Raw genomic sequence first — 21,782 nt, forward strand, 5'->3', positions numbered from 1 at the left:
TTATAGAGGACACTGTTTACTGTCTATATAATTGCAAATATCTTGTGATCTTGCTCAGCAAAAACAGTATGAGATAGGTATCAAAGCTGTGAATATGATGGCTTCTTCCCTCCCCATTACAGCTCAAAAAGGAAAGTTCTTGGAAGAAAGGACTCTGGAGAGGTTTCTGCAAGGAACAGATTGAGAGCTTCATCTAGTACTAGCAGCGTGTCTTCTAGTGCCAGCAACACATCACCTGCGGCTTCAACTAATGTTCCCCCTACAACTGGTGCAGCAAGCCCAGCAAGCAGCCAGCGATCTCCTGGGCTTATTTACAGGAATGCCAAAAAGTCCAACACATCTAATGAAGAATTCAAACTGTTGCTCCTGAAAAAGGGCAGCCGGTCTGATTCTAGCTACAGGATGTCAGCCACAGAGATACTAAAGAGCCCTATTTCACCCAAATCTCCTGGAGAACTAATTGGGGATGCTCTTCAAAATGCTGATGAGTCTCCCCAAGCCTCATCAAGTGCCGAGGCATTAGCTCCTCTCTCTCCTTCCACTCCGAGAATGAATGCAGAAGGGATTTCCTCAAAAAGCTTTCCAACATCAGCATCTTCAAGAGTGGGGCGGTCACGGGCACCCCCGGCAGCCAGCAGTAGCCGCTACAGTGTCCGCTGCAGACTGTACAACACCCCGATGCAAGCCATTTCCGAAGGAGAGACTGAGAATTCCGATGGGAGTCCTCATGATGATCGATCTTCTCAGAGTTCCACATAGGCTACACCTGGGCCAGAGCACACTTCTGACTGTTAAATGGGAGGACTCTGCAATCACTTGGCTCACCTGACTATAAAAGGCCAATTCTGTAGCAGTCAAATATTATGCAGGGCAATATTGATGCTTGAAAATGCTAAGGGTTGCTTAAGAGACTGGGAGATGAGAAGATGATCTGTAGCTATTTATTACTTCACATTTTTCTATAAGTAGAAATTTACTAAATGGTTAACTTTCATTTCATTTGTCTTCATGTTTCTCATTGTCAATGTAGATTTACATTATCCAATTTTCAGAATTCCCTCTGCCCCTCCAAAGATGTCATTTAGGATCAAAAACATTACCTTCACTGTTGTGCTTCCCTAGGGAAAAAACATTAAATTGCTTGAGGAATTGGTATTTTTTTACATTAAAATGAACAGAAACAAAATTTAGAAGAAATGAACAAAACAGATGTACATATCCATATTTTTGATAAACATGTGTAAATAGAATTATCAGAGAGAAAATTGGTTGGTGGCAAACGATAACCTTGTTGAAAGACAAAAAAAGGATTAAAAAAGGTACTGACTGTATTCTGTGAATACAATTTTAATATCAAACATAATTTACATATCTACCACTTGTAATTGAATAATGAAAGCCTCTAACACAAATTTAACCCTTTAATTTGGGAAAATCTGAATAAAATATTATTATAAGATTAATTTGATATTATCTGATCAATTTTCTTTCCAAAAGTGCTGTTCCAAACAAGCTAATTTCGAAGAGCAGCTTGTGGCAAGAGGCTTATTGGCAGGCACTACAAATACAAACTGTTTATAAACCAGATTTGCAGTTGAGGCTTCTCCCAACCCCCTGCCAAGAATCTAGAGAAGTGTAGTTAGTCAGATTGCAGTTGGTAAAATGAAAATAATATCAGTCTCTCAAATCAAGTTAATCCTATTGTCTCTTCCCAGACATCTTCCTCCCCATCGTATTTAGCAACCTATGGGGAGTGCAATTTATATAGCAAGGAAGGCTCACAAAGATGATTCCCTCGGTGTGACTTCCTTTGCATGTAAACAGCAAAATTCAGAAGCATGGGGGGGCAGGGACTTAGCAGTCCAAAGGTTGCCCACACATGCCATAGAGATTCGTAGCCCCATTACACAACTACAACTCCAGGATTTCTTGGGGGAAGCCACATCTGTTAAACGGATTTAAGTTTCTAGTGCCTCCATAACCATAACAACAACAAGAACAACAATTGTTCGGGTAAAAAGCACACTTTAAATAGGAAAATAAACACCTCCCCCTCTTCTAAATGCAAAATATGAGCTGTCAGACTTTACTCTGATGTTTGACACTTAATTTGAACAATGACTGTAAAGAGGGGGCAAGTATAAGGAAATGTTTTCATATTACTACTACTACTAGGCTGTTGGGTGACCTAGTCATAACCTGGTAACGTAAATCTTGAAACAAGATTAGTTTCATGTTCATAAAATAAATAACTATTAAGCATGCAACAAATGCTCTTGATTCATCAATAAAATTGTGTAACAACTTTTCAGTGAAGCTTTGTGCGGACAACATTCATGCTACCTAAATATTTAGAAAATGACACTGTGAAAAAAATAGCTGAGAAATAGGTGTATGTATGCATACTTTATATAGCTTACTAAACTTGGAATGGGGAAGCTCTTTGGTCTATTACGCCAGCCACATACAGCTCAGTTTCTTTTGGTCCTGGCTTTACCAGAAATGCTTAACAGGGTGGGAATATATAGTGGGTGGGGTGGAAAAGGAATCCAAGCAAATACTTTGAATAAATGAAGGCAGGGAAACAAAAGCTGGATTACTTGAAGTTACTTGAATTTTCTTGTCGGAAAACTAGGAGCAAAAACAAATTGATATGAGATCAAGTACAACAGGGGTTTTAAAAAACACACTCATATGCACAAAACAATGTCACTATTTTTAGAATAGAATATTTTCCATAGATGCATCAGTTTCCCCATTGCAATAGACTCCAAAATCAAATAGACATTCAGGCCCAGTTTTCTAAAATGCAGTCCATTGATATTAACTGTGGAATACAAATGCAGGAAGGTTTAGTGCTGAGGGCAGTTTTAAAGAGGAATGTGTTGTGCAGTACAGATTGAATCAAATGGCAGAATTAAGTTGATAGTCACTAGTAAGTCTACAAGTAAGTTGGCTTCAAGCAGAAATAAGTTTTACTAGGAATTTAGAAGGGGTGGAAAGCAGAGGGAGGATTACTTTTTAGTTTGCTCATAAGGATAAGCTTAAATATATTGTTTGTAGTTGAAATGATTGAGCAAATAACAACATTCAAAATTAGTCACAAATGGTTGAAGTTCATCTTCATCAGGGGCTCGTGAAAAATATACAAGGTTTTCTTTTTTTGGTTTTCTTATAGTCCTCCAATGTGGCAAAAGATGAATGGTAAGCATGTGTGTAAAAAGACTAGTGAGAACAGGAAATCACTGGCCCAATTCTAAAATTTGCCATGCTGGCAAATAAAGATTTAGGATGGGCCATCTGCACTTCTGAGCCAGTATGTTGTCACTAACTATGACAACATTCTGGCACACTGCAGAGATCTTATGGAGGCGGAGTAGGCAGATACGCTGGCGCAGACATTTAGGATCTGGACTGCTATAAGCAAAACCTAACCTAAATGTTTGGTAGGGATGTGTAATAGAGAGGTGTTAGTTAGTATTACAAGCAAGTCTAATGGTGCAATCCTATGCATGTTGTCTCAGAAGTAAGTCCCATAAAGTTAAATGGGACTTACTTCCAGGAAATGTATTCAGGATTGCAGCCTAATAGAGCTACTAAGCAAGCTCTAAAAAGTGGTCAAAAGCAAGTGAAGTAGAAAGCATTAGTGGGTTGACAATATTCATGTAGTTTTAAAAAAAGAAAAGAACAATATAATAAATTTGATATGGGAGGCACAAGTGCCATTTGAGGCCATTCTCAATTACTGCCAGAGTACCCTTACAAACTCCTGATGCTAAGACAACTGAGTCTTAACTCTTGGTGCTAACAATGGAGCATCACCAATGGCATTGCTTCAGTGTCACAGGCAGAAATATCACCACCACGTGTTTAGGATCCAAGTGCCAAATTCATTTGTTTAAAAAATGCTAATGTGTTTTATAGCAAAACTGTTATAGAAAACAGCTGAATTGGTTTCTCCAAGATGTCAGTCTTGTAGGTGCCATCCACAGTGCATTGAGGCTGGCGAACGCCTCCATGGTGGATAACACTCCAAGGCATTTAATGATTTCGTATTGATACCACAGAGAGCTATATAAATATAGAGAGATATATTTAAAAAAGTACATGCAACTTGAATTAGAAGGCAGTGAAACACCTTCTTATGTAATGCTCACAAAACTATCATATAAAAAACTTATTTTGTTTACTCAAAAATCTATGACAAAGTTTTTCTATTTTCTATTTATCAGATTAAAAGCCCAAATGAATATGGATTGTAAATCCACTTTAAAATATATATATTGGCAAACAACCCCTGATTCAGCAATAGATGGTTGGCAAATGGAGCTCTGCTGCCCACAAGGGTTGCTCCCGTTAGAACTGAGGATGGGGCATAACTTTATGCACACAGTGATGCCCTTTCATTGACGTTAATGGGAATAACCAGCAATAGCTCCTTGCCTGTGTATGAGTGCATAGATCTCTGGACCAGGGTGACAAAATTTGGAGATAAAAACAACTTAATCAGCAATCTTATGCACGCTTTCCTGAGAGCATGCCCCAATGAATGCAGTGGGACTTACTTCCAAGTAAACATGCATAGGATTGTGCTCACAAGTAGTGTCTTCAGAGCCCTCAAAACACATCCCATCTTGAAACAGGGTATAAACACATAAGTAATTTGTGAGCCAGCATTCCAACTTGCAATTATGTTGTTTGCACTGATGTTACAAGAATGGTTTTTGAAGTTATGCAGCTGTTTGTTTGATCTTTTCTTTCAATAACATTTTTTCTTTCCTATTTTAATATTGTGGCAGCATAGAGAATATGGATTAGCTGAAGCAAATAAAGCATATGTTTGCATTTGCCAAAGGTCACTGATAGAGTGCATTTGCTGCAATTGTGGCAGATTTAGAGAAATACTGTAGGTTATGACTTAAAAGTTTAAAAAAAAAACCAATTAAGAAGGTTACAGTGTAACTATTTTGGTACTATCACCAGTTCATGCTGGCAGAAGAGACAATGGTTTATGGACTTGCATCCATTTTGTATTTTTGTAATATTTGTAAATATGAACTTTTTAAATTGTTGCAAAGATGGTTTCTTTTGTAAAATGTTTTCAAAGTTTACATTAAATCCAAGCCTTTGTATATTTTAGAGCTGTGCAACACTTTAAGTCTTGTATTTATTTTTAGTAAAAACAGTGACAGTTTCATTGTGAACCCCCTCTCTAAAATGTGTCAGAAAAGTTTGATTATCTAGGAAGTGTGTATAGAAATGGCAAATAAACGTGACTGCAATTAAACTGCTCCATTCTCTTTGCTTCACTGCAATCAATGCAAGAGCCGCACTGCTGGGTCAGCCCTAAAGGTCTGCCTGATCCAACATCCCCTTTCCTACCACAGCCAACCAAATGTCTCTGGGAAGCTCACAAACGGGCATGAAAGCAACAGTCGTTCCTTACAGTTGCTCCTTACCAGATTGTGCTTCAAATGTATGCCTCTTCTAAATCCGGAAGTAGACTACAGCTCTCCTGATCTATCGCCAACGGTAAGTCATATAGTACAATCCTCTGTACTCTGTACTAAGCTCCATCCATTGAGTTCAGTGGGACTTACTGCCAAGTACATGAGAACATGATTGCAGCAGACTCCTCCAAGGATTTGTCTAACCCCCTTTTAAAGCCACCTAAACTATAGGCCAGGGATAGCCAATGTGGTGTCCTCCAGATGTTAGACTACAACTCCCACCATCCCTCCCCATTGGTTATGCTGGCTGGGGCTGGTGGGTATTGTAGTCCAAAAACTTCTAGGGGAAACCACATTGGCTACTCTTGCTATAGGTCACCATAATCTACAGTGGTGCCTCGCAAGACGAAATTAATTCGTTCCGCGAGTTTTTTCGTCTAGCGAATTTTTCGTCTTGCGAAGCACGAAATCCCATAGGAATGCATTGAAATTCAATTAATGTGTTCCTGTGGTCAAAAAAAGTCCAAACAAAGCCAAATTTGGTACAACAAGAGTTTATTAAGTGCTCTTTAAAGTCACACATACTGTAAAGAGCATTTCAAAAATTGAAGGAACAATAAATTAAGTTTCTAAACATGACAGAAAAACATTTAAAAATCAACAAAGTGTACAGTACATTTTCTAAGACTCTGGGGGACAACTCGAAGAAGGTTCCTCTTCCACTCTTTGCTTCTTGCTGAAGAACCCCCTCAACAACTGTTCCCCCAGCCGCCCACCACACAGAAATTCAAATCCAGATTTTTTTTAAAAAAACAGCAGTGTCGCCCAATGGGCACAGAAAATCATAAAAATGCAGAAAAAAACCACACAAGCTTCCAGATTCTTGCAAACCCCTCCTCAACTGTTCCCCCAGCCACCCACCACACAGAAATTCAAATCCAGAATTTTTTTAAAAAAACAGCAGAGTGGCCCAATGGTCACAGAAAATCATAAAAATGCAGGAAAAAAAACACACAAGCTTCCAGATTCTTGCAAACCCCTCCCCAACACCAAGTCCTTGAATTCCAAACACCCCAACGTGCGCTTGAATGTGCGCTTGCCGTCACCACATCCTGAAATCTCGTGGGGTGGGAGAGGCGACGGAGGGAAGGGCGCTCTCTCAAGGCCGTTTCCCGCAAACGCTGTAAGGGACAGGCGAAGCCACCACCTCAGCGCCCCCTCCCTCGGCCGCCCGTTTGCCAGACGCGCCCAAGTCCCTACTGCGCAGCCGCAAGGGTAACCGAAACTGTTTTGTGCCTCACGTCGCTGCAGCCGCTTCCGCGTCCCGGCTCCGGGTCTGTTCCGTCGCTGGGTCTCGCTGTCCGCGGCTTCCCTCCCTCCTCCTCTCTTTCGGCACCATGTCTGCGAAAGGTAAGAAGCTAGAAACGGACAGGGAGCCGGGAGCCCACCCGCCGCCTGGCCGCCTGCGCAAACAAGAAACGTTTCCAACGGCTGGACGCGCAAACGGCCGTTGCTCAAGCAGCCGAGCCGTTCGCGAGGAGCCACCTCCGTGTTGATGTCTTATTGGCCCGCTTCGTTCTCAGCGGCGTTGCTATTGCGCAGCGCGCTTGTCTGTCAGCGTTGCGTCGGCGCTTGTTGGGGGGGGGGAGTAACCAAGGCTGCTTGAGATTAACGGGCGGGGAAAACGAGGCCAGGTTTGAGGAGATTTCTTTGGCTGGCGAATAAAAACCTTATTGAACTGAGGGGATAATGAAAGCTCGCTATCTTGGTGAGCGCGGAGTGTGGGGAGGACGCGAGCGCCCACCTTCTGTAGCTGTGCTACGCGAAGGAACTGAGCATGTACGAAAATGCTTCCCTCGCCACTGCGCGTGAGCGTGCGTTGCCGTTGAAGAACACCGGGAAGCCGTTTGCACGGCAGGTGGCTCGAGGAAGCCGTTCTCGTGCGGAGGGGGCGGGGAGACGCAGGTCCGTTTCCCCCTGTGCTCGATGGGGCACAAGACTGCAGCCACCCTGAGCAGTCGTATTACGCGTGTTTCCTCAGAAATGAGCATCGCTCAGTTGTGTGTACAAAAGCAGCGCAGTCGTCCATCTAAACTTTAAAGCTGAGAGTAAAAGGGCGGTTCTGACTGCGCAGACAGTGCCGGATTTACGTATAAGCTAAACGAGCTATAGCTTAGGGCCCCACTCTTATGGGGGCCCCAAAAAAATTTAAAGGGGGAAAAAAATCTGGATGTACATATCCAAAATATAAGATAAAAACAAAATAAAACCTACATACAGCAACAGTGTTTTGTGTTGGCTAGGCTCCTAACTGTTATGTGCAAATGGCTTTAGATACCTATTAGGTCCATAAATTACCATATAGCATATATTCAACACAAAAAAACAGCGACAATTTGTTGTTGACAAAGGACAGCTGGACATAGAAAGGGCCCGTTACCTTCAGTAGCTTAGGGCCTCATCAAACCTAAAACCAGCCCTGTGCTCAGAACAGCAGCTTCCTCAGTTGTAGAAATTATACCTTTGTGGTGTGCTTAATTTTCCTATAACTTTGTAAGGTGTCTTTGAAAACAAGAATGGAAAGGTGAAATTATTCCATCCAAAGGTGCTTAATTTTTTCCCTTTCATTTCCAAACTGTTATTTCAAACAATTATTTAAACAAATAAGATAAAATGAGGACATCCAGACAGTATCCCAAAGAGCCAGTGGTGGGAGTTCATACCAAGAAATTGTCTCACACCCACGTTGAACACAAAAGTTAAAACATAGTGGTTACTGTGATCACTTTTTAAAAAATGTGGAAATATTAGGCCATGTATTGTCATTCTAACACCAGAAACAAGGCAGCTGCATAGACCTGCTTTGCAGCATAAAAAATAAAGTGTCAGGGTGTGTGTTTAGTACAAACATTTTTCCCTTTAAAAAAGAGGGGGTTTCCCCCGCAAAAGCATTGAATGGAGCCACATTGAATGGTACAGCTGTCATCTTTGTTCTGATGTCTTTTTCTTTGGCTGTCATTGATCCTTGGGTTTTGTGTCCTTAAAAGAGGTACACTTATTCTTGTGATAAAATTTAAGTGCTTCATACCTAATGATAGGGTACTGTAAGTCTTAGCATCCAGTAAGACATTTCATTAACTCCTATTTTATGTATCCAGGTCAAACTAGGATTCTGTGCTTTGCTCAATAGATTGCTTAGAGTGGGGAGAATCTACTCAGGAGACAATTAGGAACATAATTGGGCAAGCACATGCATGTGCTTTGCATAATCTAAAAGTCAAATGAACACATCATCCTTTCCAATATGACCACTGGAAAGTCTTGGTTTTTTGCCCAAAGCCTCCCTCCTAAAATAAAAAGAGAGACAAGGGAAAAGTGAAGCAAGCGCAGCTCTAATAGGTACAAAGTGAAATGTACCCCAAACAATTAATAAGGAAGTAAATGAATGATGCAAGACCTGGGTCCAATCCACAATCCAGCATTCCCTCCACCCAGTACAGTACAGTGCTGATTCTTGCTTTTGTGTGATGCACACAATGCATGCTCCAACTTTCTGCCCTAACTTCTGCCCCTTTATTTTGTGATATTTCAGGCTACTTTTAAGATGAACTTATTGTATTGTTCTTTTACTGTGCGTTTCCATATGAATCAGCTGCACACTATTATTGCTATTATAACTGCGAGTCTCTTCAAACCTGCAAAACAGGTTCACTACACTTTCCCCCTGCCCCACCTCATCTTTACTCTTTAACCTTGGGTGAATGAGAATTAATCTGTGGGAATGAAGTTTTATTCTCGGTGACTGGATGGTCATAACTGCTTGGGAGGAGCAGTACTTATCAATGTGCAACTGTGCTTAATTTGAAAGCCATTTTCTCTAGACCTTCACTTTCCATGTGGAAAGTGGAGGTTTGTGATTGTAGTACAAGTCAACCAAATCCCTCCATTAACTTGAATGGGCGGGGGGGGGGGAGAGAGAAGGCTGCTTTATTTACGTTATGTTAAAATATAAAGTAAAGTAGACATAAAATCTACTATATGGTTCAATAAAAGGCTTTTTTTTGTAGATACATTGGGCTGTTGGGCTTATACAGAGAAGTGTAAACTACTGTACTTAATAGCATCTAATTCATCTCCCTTGCTATTAAACATGTTTTAGGCTATATTGCAGTGCATGCTGAAGATGATGACAACACTGTAATAATTGATGATTCGGAAATGGAAGATACAGAAAATGGACCTGAAACTCAAGGGAAGTGTGATGGTCGCTATGTAACTCATCTTACATATGGTAATTATGTTTAATTTCATTTTGAAAGATGATTATGACTTTTCATATAGGGGGTTTAGCGTTGTTATTTAGGGAAGCATAATTTTTGTCTGGCCTTGGTACTGTAGCCAAGCCAAAACTTGTGACCCCCAGATCTCTACCCTTCCAGTGCCAGATTTGAAATCTTACCCACAGTGAATCAAATTTTCTGGAAATATTTTTAAAGGTATCATTCTATGAGAAGACTAATTAATTGGGATAGTGATGTATAAAACTAAATTAAATCTTTCTTGAGTGGTATCTAAGGCATTATTAAGACACTGCCTAACTTACATTTTTAGAAGGTAATGAAGATTTATTGGATATAGAGGAGCAAGCTGGATCACAGGAAAATCTTTCAACAAGTGCGCCAAGGCTCAGTCGCAATCCAGAACAAATGGAATTAGTTTATTTACGTAAAAGGCGCCGACTTGCATCCTCTCTAATGGGGGTAAGTATATTCCAATAAATTACTTGTACAGTGGTACCTCAGATTAAGAACTTAATTCGGGTCACAGAGATTCTAGGGTTTTAGGGGTTGTTTTTTAAGTAGACTGCAAAAGACTGAAATCAGCTTATCCCAGCATTAAAATACAGTGGACGCTCGGGTTGCGAACGTGATCCGTGCAGGATGCACATTTGCAACCCGCAGTGGCACGTCTGCGCACGCGCAGATTGTGATTTGGCGCTTCTGCACATGCACGACCTCCAAACCCCGGAAGTAACCCGTTCCGGTACTTCCGGGTTTCAGCGGTCTGTAACCCAAAAAAACACAACCTGAAGCGTCTGTAACCCGAGGTATGACTATAAACTTTTATCGAATAACTGACACAAAAATATAACAATTCAAACTGTTTCTATAAGCCCTGCTTACTGTCTTTCTATGAACTATTAGTATCTGTGGAGCACATTGATCCATGTAATTAATTTCTTATCCACAGCGTGGCACCAGCGTTCTGCTTTTCTTAACAAAACTGAGTATGGATTAAAATAATTTTTCTTAGTCAGCCCACGGAACAATAATAACAAATGATTATAAGTGCCATATCAGTTATAATTTATGTTATTTATATTCTTTATTTCAATATTTTTATTAGATGAGAGCCAAAGAGCCTGAATATGAAGATGGAGATGTTATTTATGAATATGACCCTGATGATGAATGTGTATGTATACTTCCAAAAATAATTTATAGCTTCTCTGCAGGAGGAACTGCGCAAATTAAAATATTGCTTTCTTTTAAATTTGAGAGCTTTATTTTATCATTTTTGTTTCCAATTATTCCTGTGACTAGGGTTACATTTTCATTGTCTTTACACTAGGGGAGTGTTGTATCTGAAGCTTCATGTGCAGGAGATCAGCAGAAAACTCTTATGGAAGTCCTTAATTATTGTCAGGTACTGTGCCGTCCTTCATTGTTTGTTTGAGAAGCCATTTGCCATGGATAGGGAATGTGTGGCCCTCCAAATGTCATTACACCCTCACCATTGGCTGGAATAGACAGGAGTTTAAGTCCAGCAACTTCTGGTTCTCCATCCTTGCTTTTATAAGTTCTTCCAAAACAAGGTCTGTTTAGGCACCAGTTTCTTGGTCTTCTCCCTTGAGTTCCAGCTGGCTTTGAATCTCTCTTCCAATCTGACATAAATAAATGTATGTTTGCAGGCCATGTATGATGCCATTCTGAAACTGGATGAGAAGTTTGAGAGCCTTCATCGCAAGGTCTCAGAAATGCAACACACCCGGTTAAAGCCTTTACTTTTAAAACCAGTGAGTATTAAATTGCTGTAGTTGCAATTAGTTTTTGTTGATGTTTTGTTAATTTTCTAATTGTCTTTAATGGTGTTTTTCTTATTGTGTTTCATGGTGATTTAAAAATGGCATTAAGCTTCTAATCTGGCCATGCACTAGAGCAGGGATGGGCCAGTATAGCCAATGGTCAGGGGTGATTGGAGCTGTAGTCTAACAGTATCTCTAGGGCACAGGTCCCCCATCCCTGTGTTAGGATACTGCCAGGGAGACAAAGGCCATCATGACTCCACATCGTCTCAGGACGATCCATCAATCTCCCGTAGATACAGTATCAGTCAATTAGCGACACGAGCCTCGGAAATAGCTGTCCACATCCCAGGACTCATGCACGCCCTTTTCGCAGAGTTCGCACAACGAAAGATGCACTCAGGAGAGCAGCATATTTACAGCTTTATTCAGCGTTGGTCAGAACAAAGGAAGAACATGACTGCCTGCCTGCGTGTCAAGGCAACAGAGAGAAACAAAAACTATATACAAAAACAGAAACTTCCTGTGAGCCGGAAGTACGCAGGCTGTGACTCACAACAGCCTGTCCTTTTTAAGGTGGAACGGAAATATCCTAACATCCTGTGCATCCCTAACCCTGTACCAGAGGCATATAACTGTGTACAGCTTGGGATAGCACAGTACATCTAACAGGGGCCATGTTTGGTTTCTATTACAATGCAAGATTGTGTATATAGTAATAAGAAAACACTGCACAAAAACATAAACCTAATGTTTGCATACAAAAGGCTAGCCTATATTGTATAACTTTTTTCAAAGTTGCTGAAATAACTTTATATGAGCTACAAATACAGTGGTACCTCGGGTTACAAACGCTTCAGGTTACAGACTCCGCTAACCCAGAAATAGTGCTTCAGGTTAAGAACTTTGCTTCAGAATGAGAACAGAAATCGTGCTCCGGCGGCACGGCAGCAGCAGGAGGCCCCATTAGCTAAAGTGGTGCTTCAGGTTAAGAACAGTTTCAGGTTAAGTACGGACCTCCAGAACGAATAAAGTACTTAACCCGAGGTACCACTGTAGCCTATGATTAAGATGGCTAACAAAACATGATGCAAAACAAATCTGAACATATAAATTCAGTTCCGTTCAAAGCACAGCATTTGAGTACTCCTGCCTCCAGTATGTCCTCACCTGATAATCTCCACTTTTTCAAATGGGGCTAATGCCAAGCAGTGTGGCAAAATGAAGTGTTTGCTCAATGTTTTTCTCTCCTTTTCAGAGGCCACTTAGGTTTACGTACAGAAGTCCTAGAAATCTCTTACCTGGAAAAATCAGAATCCAGAAGGCAACAGAAAGAAAACCAAGTCAGATCTTACCCCCTGGGCATGGATGTCAGAGCCAACCCATGAAGGTTAAGCTACAAAGAGCTCCTATTTTGACCAGATCTGCAGTTAAGCCAGTTCCACATACCCTTCAACCTGAATCACAGCCCCCTGTGCACAGGCAGAGTCCACCACTTCCTACAATTGTTTCCACCCGTTCACTGTGTCCCCCATTCAACGTGGCTAGTGACATGCCTAATATTCCTTCACAAACCAATCTAGCAACCTTAGCCAATGAAAGCTCTGTTACTGTGGCATCTTTGGCAATAGCCTCACCAGTGGTGTCATCAGTAGCATCTACACCACCAGCAGCTAATTTGGAGAGAAACAATAGGACAGTGACTAACAAAACTTCACCTGGAAGTAGAAGTATTCGTAATGAGCCACCCTCGTCATCTTCTATTTCTGCCAGTTCAGCAGTTGCCTCTAGTCGTTTATTGAATGCACCAGTTACAGCTAATAAGATGCGTGACCTTCCTTCACAAGCTAGTCTTTCAACTACACAAGCTAGTCTTTCAACTACACAAGCTAGTCTTTCAACTACTGATGGTCCAGCTCAGGTAGAATCTTCAGCTATACCCTCACCAGTGATATTACCTGAAACCAGTTTGGAGAGGAAAAAAACGTTGGTAACTTACAGAACTTCAACCGGTGGTACAGATATTAGTAATGAGGTACCCTCTTCTTCTTCTATGAGTCACAATTTTGGTGAGTTACAGTTTTCATAAGAATAATGTGTTTAGCTCTTAATTCCTTCTTTAATTCCACTCTTTTGCATGCACAGGGATTCTTCCATTAAACTGAAAAGGTAGCCACCCACTGTTTCTCATAGCACCAATGTTCTGCTTTCTCACTTCCTGCTCCATAAAGGCAAAAGGCATCCCTATTGTACCAGCTCTTTGGTGGAGGCGTCACAAGGGCATAATGGCAGGTTGTATTTTCATAGCAGCCACTATCCTCCAACAATTTCCCTGTCCATCACTCAGCCTGGCACTGTTTTAAAAGGTGCTTCTGTGTTGCATCCTTTTCCTTTTCTTTTTTTATTGAGTGTTATTCTTTTGACTGAATATTTAGGAGACTTTCCCTACAGCTCACTGAAGTTTGCAACCAGACTTTGCAAGGATGGTTAGCATTACTATCTGGGTAGAAATAATACTGCACTACTGTTATTTGTGAAAAGAGCAGGGATGGGGAAGTTCATGTGCTGCAGGAGAAGGGGTAAGGAGTCTGTGGCCCATTCCCAGTTTCTTAATCATGGTTAAGAGATTAGAAAAATTATGTCTTTACTGAACGGGGGGGGGGGGGGCTTCCAAAAACGTGGGCCATGTCTGTGAAATGTTAGAAGCCCAGAATGGCACTTTGGAGGACTTGCAGTGGGTGCAGTGCAATTTTGTTTTAATACTCTTCTAATATTTTCCTTTATCTAGAGTTCATTGGTGATCCAAAGCGGAATGTGAAGGTCCTTGGCAACTATTTGATGAAAGCGTGGCAAAAGACCGTGCCAAAGTATGCTGCACGCTACTTGGTCCGGGTTTTGTTCCCAAAAGAAACATTGCTATGCAGTGTTATGGGTACAAGGGCTCGAGGACGCAGGACGCTAGACCCAAACAAGGTCGCTGCAATCAGAGGTATGTCACGCAGTAGCGGAGCAAGGTGGGGGCAGTCCGCCCTGGGTGTCACACCCCTGAGGGGGGTGACATCGCCGGGAACGGCGCCCCCCAGGACGCTCACCGCCGTCTGATGTCACACTGGTTTAAGAGAAGGGGTTAGATTTTCAACCCTTGGTAGTTCCTTAGGCCAGAACTACATAATAAGACTCAGACAGGGTTTCCAGTTTTATGTTTTCTTCCAATATTTAGATAGAGTAGAACAGTAGGTAGGAAGTAGCCAAGAAGAAAAGTGCTTAATCATTTCCCTGCCAGTTCTCATCCACAATTCCTTCTCTCTCAAGTGGTTTTCTCCTTTCCCCCCCAGCTGCCTAGAACAACAGAAAGGAATATGGCTAGGAGACAATGGAAAGGGGGAGAATAGTGAATAGGAGAAGGTTTAAACTCCACCCTCGCTGGGCACTTTTTCTCCTCTGCAGACATTCTTTCCCTAATGTTGCCTTTAACTTGCAAGTATGATTATACTTGCAAGTATCAAAAAACTGCATGTTTTCATACATTCACACACAAAAATGGCAGTTCCTATTGCAACTGGAGCAAACAAATTAGCCTGATGGTATACATTCACTTAATTCAGTTCAGATGAAATATGGTTTTCTTTGCTTTATGAAATATTCTTAACATATTTTACTACCTAGTCGCCTTTGTCTGGTTATAATCAGGTAATCAGTATTTATTTTCATAAATATTTCAATTTACACAAGCTCTCAAAATGGATACTCTCATGGGCTCTCACTTGTGGGGTGCCTCAGGGTTCTGTCTTCTCCCCCATGCTTTTCAACATCTACATGCAGCCGCTGGGAGAGATCATCATGGGGTTTGGACTCAGTGTCCATCAATATGCGGATGATACCCAGCTCTACCTCTCTTTCAAATCAGAACCAGTGAAGGTGGTGAAGGTCCTGTGTGAGTGTCTGGAGGCGGTTGGAGGATGGATGGCAGCTAACCGATTGAGGTTAAATCCTGACAAGACAGAAGTACTGTTTTTGGGGGACAGGAGGCGGGCTGGTGTGGAAGACTTCCTGGTCCTAAATGGGGTAACTGTGCCCCTGAAGGTCTAGGTGCGCAGCCTGGGAGTCATTTTGGATTCGCAGCTGTCCCTGGAGGCACAGGTCAATTCTGTGTCCAGGGCAGCTGTTTACCAGCTCCATCTGGTACGCAGGCTGAGACCCTATCTGCCCGCGGACTGTCTCGCCAGAGTGGTGCATGCTCTGGTTATCTTTCGCTTGGACTACAATGCGCTCTATGTGAGGCTACCTTTGAAGGTGACCCGGAAACTACAACTGATCCAGAATGCGTCAGCTAGACTGGTGACTAGGAGCGGCCACCGAGACCACATAACACCAGTCTTGAAAGACCTACATTGGCTCCCAGTACATTTCCGAGCACAATTCAAATGTTGGTGTGGACCTTTAAAGCCCTAAACGGCCTCGCTCCAGTATACCTGAAGGAGCATCTCCACCCCCATCGTTCTACCCGGACACTGAGATCCAGCTCCGAGGGCCTTCTGGCAGTTCCTTCACTGCGAGAAGCCAAGTTACAGGGAATCAGGCAGAGGGCCTTCTTGGTAGTGGCACCCACCCTGTGGAACGCCCTCCGACCAGATTTCAAGGAGAGCAACTACTACCAGACTTTTAGAAGACATCTGAAGGCAGCCCTGTTTAGGGAAGCTTTTAATGTTTGATGGATTACTGCATTTTAGTATTTTGTTGGAAGCCACCCAAAGTGGCTTGGGGAAGCCCAGCCAGATGGGCGGGGTATTATTATTATTATTATTATTATTATTATTATTATTATTATTATTATTATTATTCAATGGTTTGTTTAAAACAGAAGCGCGGTGTTTCATAGTAACATAAGTGTGCTTTAAAAAATAATAATTGTGTTTTTGAATGCAGAATTTCTTGCTGCTTATTTCCCAAGTTATGATCTAAGTGAGCATGGGAAAGACTGGAAAACCTGTATTACAAATGTGAATGCAATGATCCGCTGCTTACGTTATGAAAGCAAAACAAGTCCAGTAAGTTCTTTCTTTGTGTTGACGCCTCTGTAAACACATCCTAGCCCAGACTGCATTTCTCTGAAAGCAATTATTTTAAGTTTGAAATCAGAAGTTAATAATAAACGCTGAAACCCAGAAAGTATTAAGGATGTTTCAGGCTCATTGATACAAAATATTTATAGATCTCTAGTTACGGAAGTAGTGATTCACGGCCATTGCTTCAAATGTTTCAAATTGAATAGAGAATTTACAGAAGAATGCCTACCTCTTTTGCTACTGTGTCACTGCTATTGCCGAGAGCAAAAATAACGTAGCTTACTCAATTGAAAATACTATGAAATAAAATAATAGACAATATTGTTCTTGCTTTAATTCATTTAAGTTTCTTCCTTATGATATTTGTAGAAGTTTATTACTGCATTTTTACATTAGTTATGGAAATATTCCTCCCTACTACATTGCTTCCTAGATCACTGAGGGGAAAGAGAAAGCTCCTGAAGTTCCAGACACATCCATGTGTGTAGATTTAATTGATATTGGGGAAGAGAGTGACATCAATTCTCAAACCAGTTCAATATCAAACCAGCTTCAGAATTCAACAGGGGATAATAATAAAAACGCACCTTCTTCCAGTGAGCCACCTTCTTTAGAGCCAATGGGTAAGCTGCTGAACCTTTGTTTTCTATGTCAGAACTGTGCAAGCCATATGCAGTATGCAAACACTGTAAACCAGTCCTCCAGGCATTTAAAAACCTGCATTTCCCCCTTTGTCTGTCTAAGAGGGAAAGAATGGGGGTGGGGCGATCAAGCAGCTTGCAGAGCATAGTAGCTGGGTAGCTCACAAGTTAAATTAGACTTTTAGCAGTCTGACTGATAAATCGTCCTTCATTTTTTTCCTTGCTTCAGTTTAGACAGAGCATGCAGACATGGGTTTGTTTTAGTTACCTACTTTAGGCATTTCAGAAATATAGAATTATGAGGAATCTGCTCATTGTAGAGACAGAACTCTTCATTTTTAATCAGTTTTGAAAACAAACATGAAACCATTCCACTTAGAACAAAACAGGATAGTTAGATTTCTAAGCTTTTTAGATGGTCCCTGCTTTCAGACTGACAATCTTAGGGCTGACATTTGTCAACCATTCTTGAGCCATTCTGCTTAAAGAACAGGGTTTGAAATCTTTTTCATAATAATAATAATAATAATAATAATAATAATAATAATAATGCCTCCTCTCTAGCACACCTTGGGAACCCATCAAGGAATGTCCAGTTGCCCTTTTCAGTTATTTTTGCAGCCAAGGGAAAAACTCGGCCAGAACTTTCAGCACGCTACCTGATACGTCATCTGTTCACAGAGAATATCCTGATAAAAAGCAATGTGTATGGCAACCTGGACCGTGGCACACATCCACTGGACTGCAACAAAATAAATGCTCTTAGAGGTCAGTAACGGTTTCAATAGGAGAGATGCAGACTGCAATCCCTAAAGGCAATTTAACGGGAGAGTAACCCCCCCATGGAATTCAGTGCAATTTGGTTCTGAGCAGACATTATATAGGACTGAGCTGTCAGGCTGTGAAATATTTATTCAAATATTTATAAACTGCTCTTTAACAAGATATATCAGGGTGGTATACAAAATATTATAAAATCAGCAAATGTATCCATAAGATTTAAAACATGAATAAAACATCAGGAGATACTGGTTGGTGAAAAAGAAATTCATATTGTGGAGCTCTGTCTAAACAAGACCTCTTTCAGAATATGTCTAAAAGGAGGCAGGGAAGCTTCCTGCCAAACCTCTACTTGTAGGGCGTTCCACAGCAGGGCTTGTCACTTTCAAGGTTTGGTCTTTACTGCATAGGCCAACCAAATCTCAGGCCAACCCACCAGAAGTGCCCCATCAAGAGGTTTCAGTGATCAAGGTGGAATTGTTACAATAATGGCAGCATCGAAATTGCTACAGTGTCAAGTAACTTTATCCTCAAAATAATGGACCAAATGGTCAAAGGAGGCCTCCAAATGCTTGTCCCCACCTACACAGGAGACCAGATTCCTGATGGTCTGTAAGAGCTCTGCTGGATGATTACTAGAGGCTGTAAAGTAGGACTTCTTTGCTGCCCTTATTGCCACACGGTAGGTCCAATTATGCGCCCTAATCTGTGCTCAGTCGGCTTTGGAGCGAGTTCTGTGCCACCATCTTCCATCCTGTTTCATCACACGCTGCTCCCTAGGATACCAGGGCTCCACAGCACCAGAGGAGCAATCATGTTGATGAGGCTCTTCCAAAAGGCATTTACTGCTCATTTGTAGGATTCCTGATTTAGTAGTTGCTTGTCAGAAGCAGTTACGGGTACTGTAGGATTCTCTCTTCAAAGTAGGATGCCTTTAATTTACCTAATCTGAACAGTGTATAACTCAATACTTACTAAGCAATATAAAACTTGAATAAACAATTTGTAACTTGCTTTTTTATTATTAGACTTTCTGCAAGAGACTTACCCATCTTTTGAGCTGAAGGAAACTGGATATGACTGGAAAGCATGTGTTGCAGCTATAAACAGCACAATTCGCAGCCTGAGATTTGACCATAAAAAGGCCTCATCTGGAGTCCAAAGCAAAGTGTCAGCTAAACCACCTCCACTGTCACGAAGTTCAAAATGTTCCCTGTGAAACCCTGTCGCAGTATTAACAATATAAAAGCAACTTTCTAGTCTGTAAGCCATAACTGTGTTAGATGTAGCCTCTGCTACAGTCACAGTGGACTTTTTTCAAGATGTGGTACAATAGTTTATTTTCAGTAGCTGTCAACTGGATAGTTTTAGTATTCTTAACAAAATGAAATTTAGTAGATCAGAGTAAGAATTTTGTTTCTATCTTGTGTCAGTGATGCTTCTGTCTGCTGTAGAGGATGACAGGAAACTCATTCTCAATGCACAGTGTCTTCTGCTGAGAAATGCTATTCCTAAGAGAAATTACCTGCAAATGGTATGTGCGTGTTAGTTACACTGGACATGGGTTACAAGGTAGAATACAATGGTACCTTGGTTCTCAAACGCCGAAAACCCAGAAGTAAGTGTTGCGGTTTTCGAATGTTTTTCAGAAGCTGAACGTCCGATGTGGCTGTCGGCTATTGTTTCCAGGGCGCCTGCACCAGAAGCTGTGCCTTGGTTTTTGAACATTTCAGAAGTCAAACGGACTTCCAGAATGGATTAAGTTTGGCACTTTTGTTTTTGCTATTTATTTCGTGTTTTTGAGGCTTTTTCGGTTAATTTGTTTTTGTGACTGTGTGGAACCCAGTTCAGCTACTGATGGATTGATTGAGTGACTGCAGAAATGGATAAAAGCTCCCATGCAAACAATGACTATCATCAGTGACGCTAAGAATATATTTTTTTAAATATTAAAAAAAATAAAATTTATCATCTACAATACTGTCTTATTTATTTTATAGTACAGTACACTGATTATTGCTTTCCTTTTATGGATCAATGGTCTCGTTAGATAGTAAAATTCATGTTAAATTGCTGTTTTAGGATTGTTTTTAAAAGTCTAGAATGGATTAATCTGTTTTGCATTGCTTTCTATGGGAAAGCGCCCCTTGGTTTTGGAATGCTTTGGTTTTAGAATGGACTTCCAGAACGGATTGAGTTTGGAAACCAAGGTACCACTGTAATGGAAGCCCAAGGAGGAGCACAAAGTGGATGTTTTCCTGAGTTTTTGAAGGAATACAAGTTCTCTGTGGATTAATTCCTTGTGCATCTATACCAGGGTGGCTAGCCTACTTTCTGATGTGTAAATTTTTCACATGGGGTATAATTTTAATTTGGGAGCACTTTCAATACATAGTGAAATGTTGTACAATATCAGAAAGTGAATCATGCCATTGATACAGGGTCTGTCTAAACAGTGTTGAGCCTGAGGGAGTGGTAGCAGATATCCACAACTGAATAAAGGACCAAAAAATGCTAACTTCTTTTTCCTGGAACCAAAACTGGTTTGTACCAGTCATGAACTGGCAGGACGAAGGGGAGAAGGAAGGGGTGTAGCTGGGATGGGGACACACTGGGGCAAGCAGGGGGTGGGGAAAGAAGTATTCACAGGGTGACTGAGGGGATAGGGGTCAGTGCACAGGAACCAGCAGAGGAACCCCTGTCTCCCTGAACATGGTGGGCTCTGAGTGGGAGTGGCACTCTAGGAGGCTGAGGCAGGCAAGGGCCTATAGCTCCCTAGCTGGCCAGGTGGAGCTTGCTAGCTCTGGGAGGAAGTGTGTGATTCCTCAGCTGGAGTAGGCTTGGAACAGGTGAGGGTCACATGCCTCATCAAGCCCAGGTGCTGCAATCAGCATGCAAAGTACAGAAGGGAAGCAGAGCTGAGGTGCTGTGTCTGTTTAGCAGCCCATGTTGATGGGCCTTGGCTTGGATGCTCCTGGATGTCTACAGGACTGTGCTTTGGGTTTGACTCAGGACTGTATCCTGACTGCTGGACTTCAGACTTGACTACTTGGATTGACATCTGGACTGTGTTTCCTGACTTTTGGACTTTGCTTGACCCCAGGACTTTGGACTTGGCATACTGACTTGCTGCCAGGTAGGCCAGGGGTTCAGGACATCACCTCACATTTGAATATGATGTAAGGATGATAGCTAGGCACATATTTTTGATAAAGTAGAACATTTTTATTGTGGGTTTCAGTTCTCGTTTAGAATAGGTTTTGTCTGACATTTCTGCATAAATATTCTGGAATATTTATTATAAACTAGAAATGAGTTTTCTTCTTTTTTGTCTAATATAGCTCCAAGCTATTGCTTTCCAAGTTACAATCACCTGTCCCTGTCTTTTTCTTTTTTGTTATGTTGTTTACATTTAACACCTGGTAGTTTTATTTGACCATATTATGCAAACCAGCTCAGTTGAATGTGTACCATCTTTTATATTATTATTTTTTAATTATTATTTGGAGAAGTTTATATTTCAGTTTGCTCCTTTGGGCCTAAACTCATAGTTGCATTTACAGCCTCAGCTGTGCTCCTAATTTTGCTGCAATAGCATTCACTTGTGAAGCCCTTCTATTTATTTAGTTATTTCAGACACTAGATCTGAAATTCCTAGAGGCTGGATCTTTCTCCTGGCTCAGAGAAGCTATATCTGGAGGTCAGCCACATGACTCTAGAACTGGTTTTTAGAGTGTGTCCATTAAAATGCCATTTATAT

General features: G+C 41.3%; 2 protein-coding genes across 11 annotated transcripts in view; both read left to right on the top strand.

The window, feature by feature from the left end:
• The window catches only part of NHS (NHS actin remodeling regulator), a 236,614-nt gene extending 231,327 nt beyond the window's left edge, over positions 1 to 5,287 (top strand). For all 5 annotated transcript variants that reach the window (XM_081199167.1, XM_081199168.1, XM_081199170.1 and 2 more), the window contains one exon: positions 123 to 5,287. In XM_081199167.1, the coding sequence (XP_081055293.1) occupies positions 123 to 759 (637 nt within the window). In that variant the 3' untranslated portion in view covers positions 760 to 5,287. The remainder of the gene's footprint in view (positions 1 to 122) is intronic.
• A 1,442-nt stretch (positions 5,288 to 6,729) lies between these two features.
• On the top strand, positions 6,730 to 19,296 carry BEND2 (BEN domain containing 2). Of its 6 annotated transcripts, XM_081199174.1 has the most exons (13): positions 7,089 to 7,218; positions 9,610 to 9,741; positions 10,062 to 10,210; positions 10,857 to 10,925; positions 11,082 to 11,156; positions 11,422 to 11,526; positions 12,794 to 13,376; positions 13,419 to 13,604; positions 14,324 to 14,524; positions 16,462 to 16,583; positions 17,035 to 17,224; positions 17,807 to 18,010; positions 19,051 to 19,296. In XM_081199174.1, the coding sequence occupies exons 1-13, from the start codon at positions 7,200 to 7,202 to the stop codon at positions 19,239 to 19,241; spliced, it is 2,226 nt and encodes a 741-aa protein (XP_081055300.1). In that variant the 5' UTR covers positions 7,089 to 7,199; the 3' UTR covers positions 19,242 to 19,296. The 6 variants fall into 6 exon arrangements, with proteins under 6 accessions (XP_081055299.1, XP_081055300.1, XP_081055298.1 ...); XM_081199173.1 differs by lacking the exon at positions 7,089 to 7,218 and adding an exon at positions 6,730 to 6,860 and having other exon boundaries at positions 12,794 to 13,604; XM_081199172.1 differs by having other exon boundaries at positions 12,794 to 13,604.
• Positions 19,297 to 21,782: the final 2,486 nt, after the last annotated feature.

This window comes from Podarcis bocagei (genome assembly GCF_964188305.1).
Source record: "Podarcis bocagei genome assembly, chromosome: 6".
NCBI classification, from domain to species: domain Eukaryota; kingdom Metazoa; phylum Chordata; class Lepidosauria; order Squamata; family Lacertidae; genus Podarcis; species Podarcis bocagei.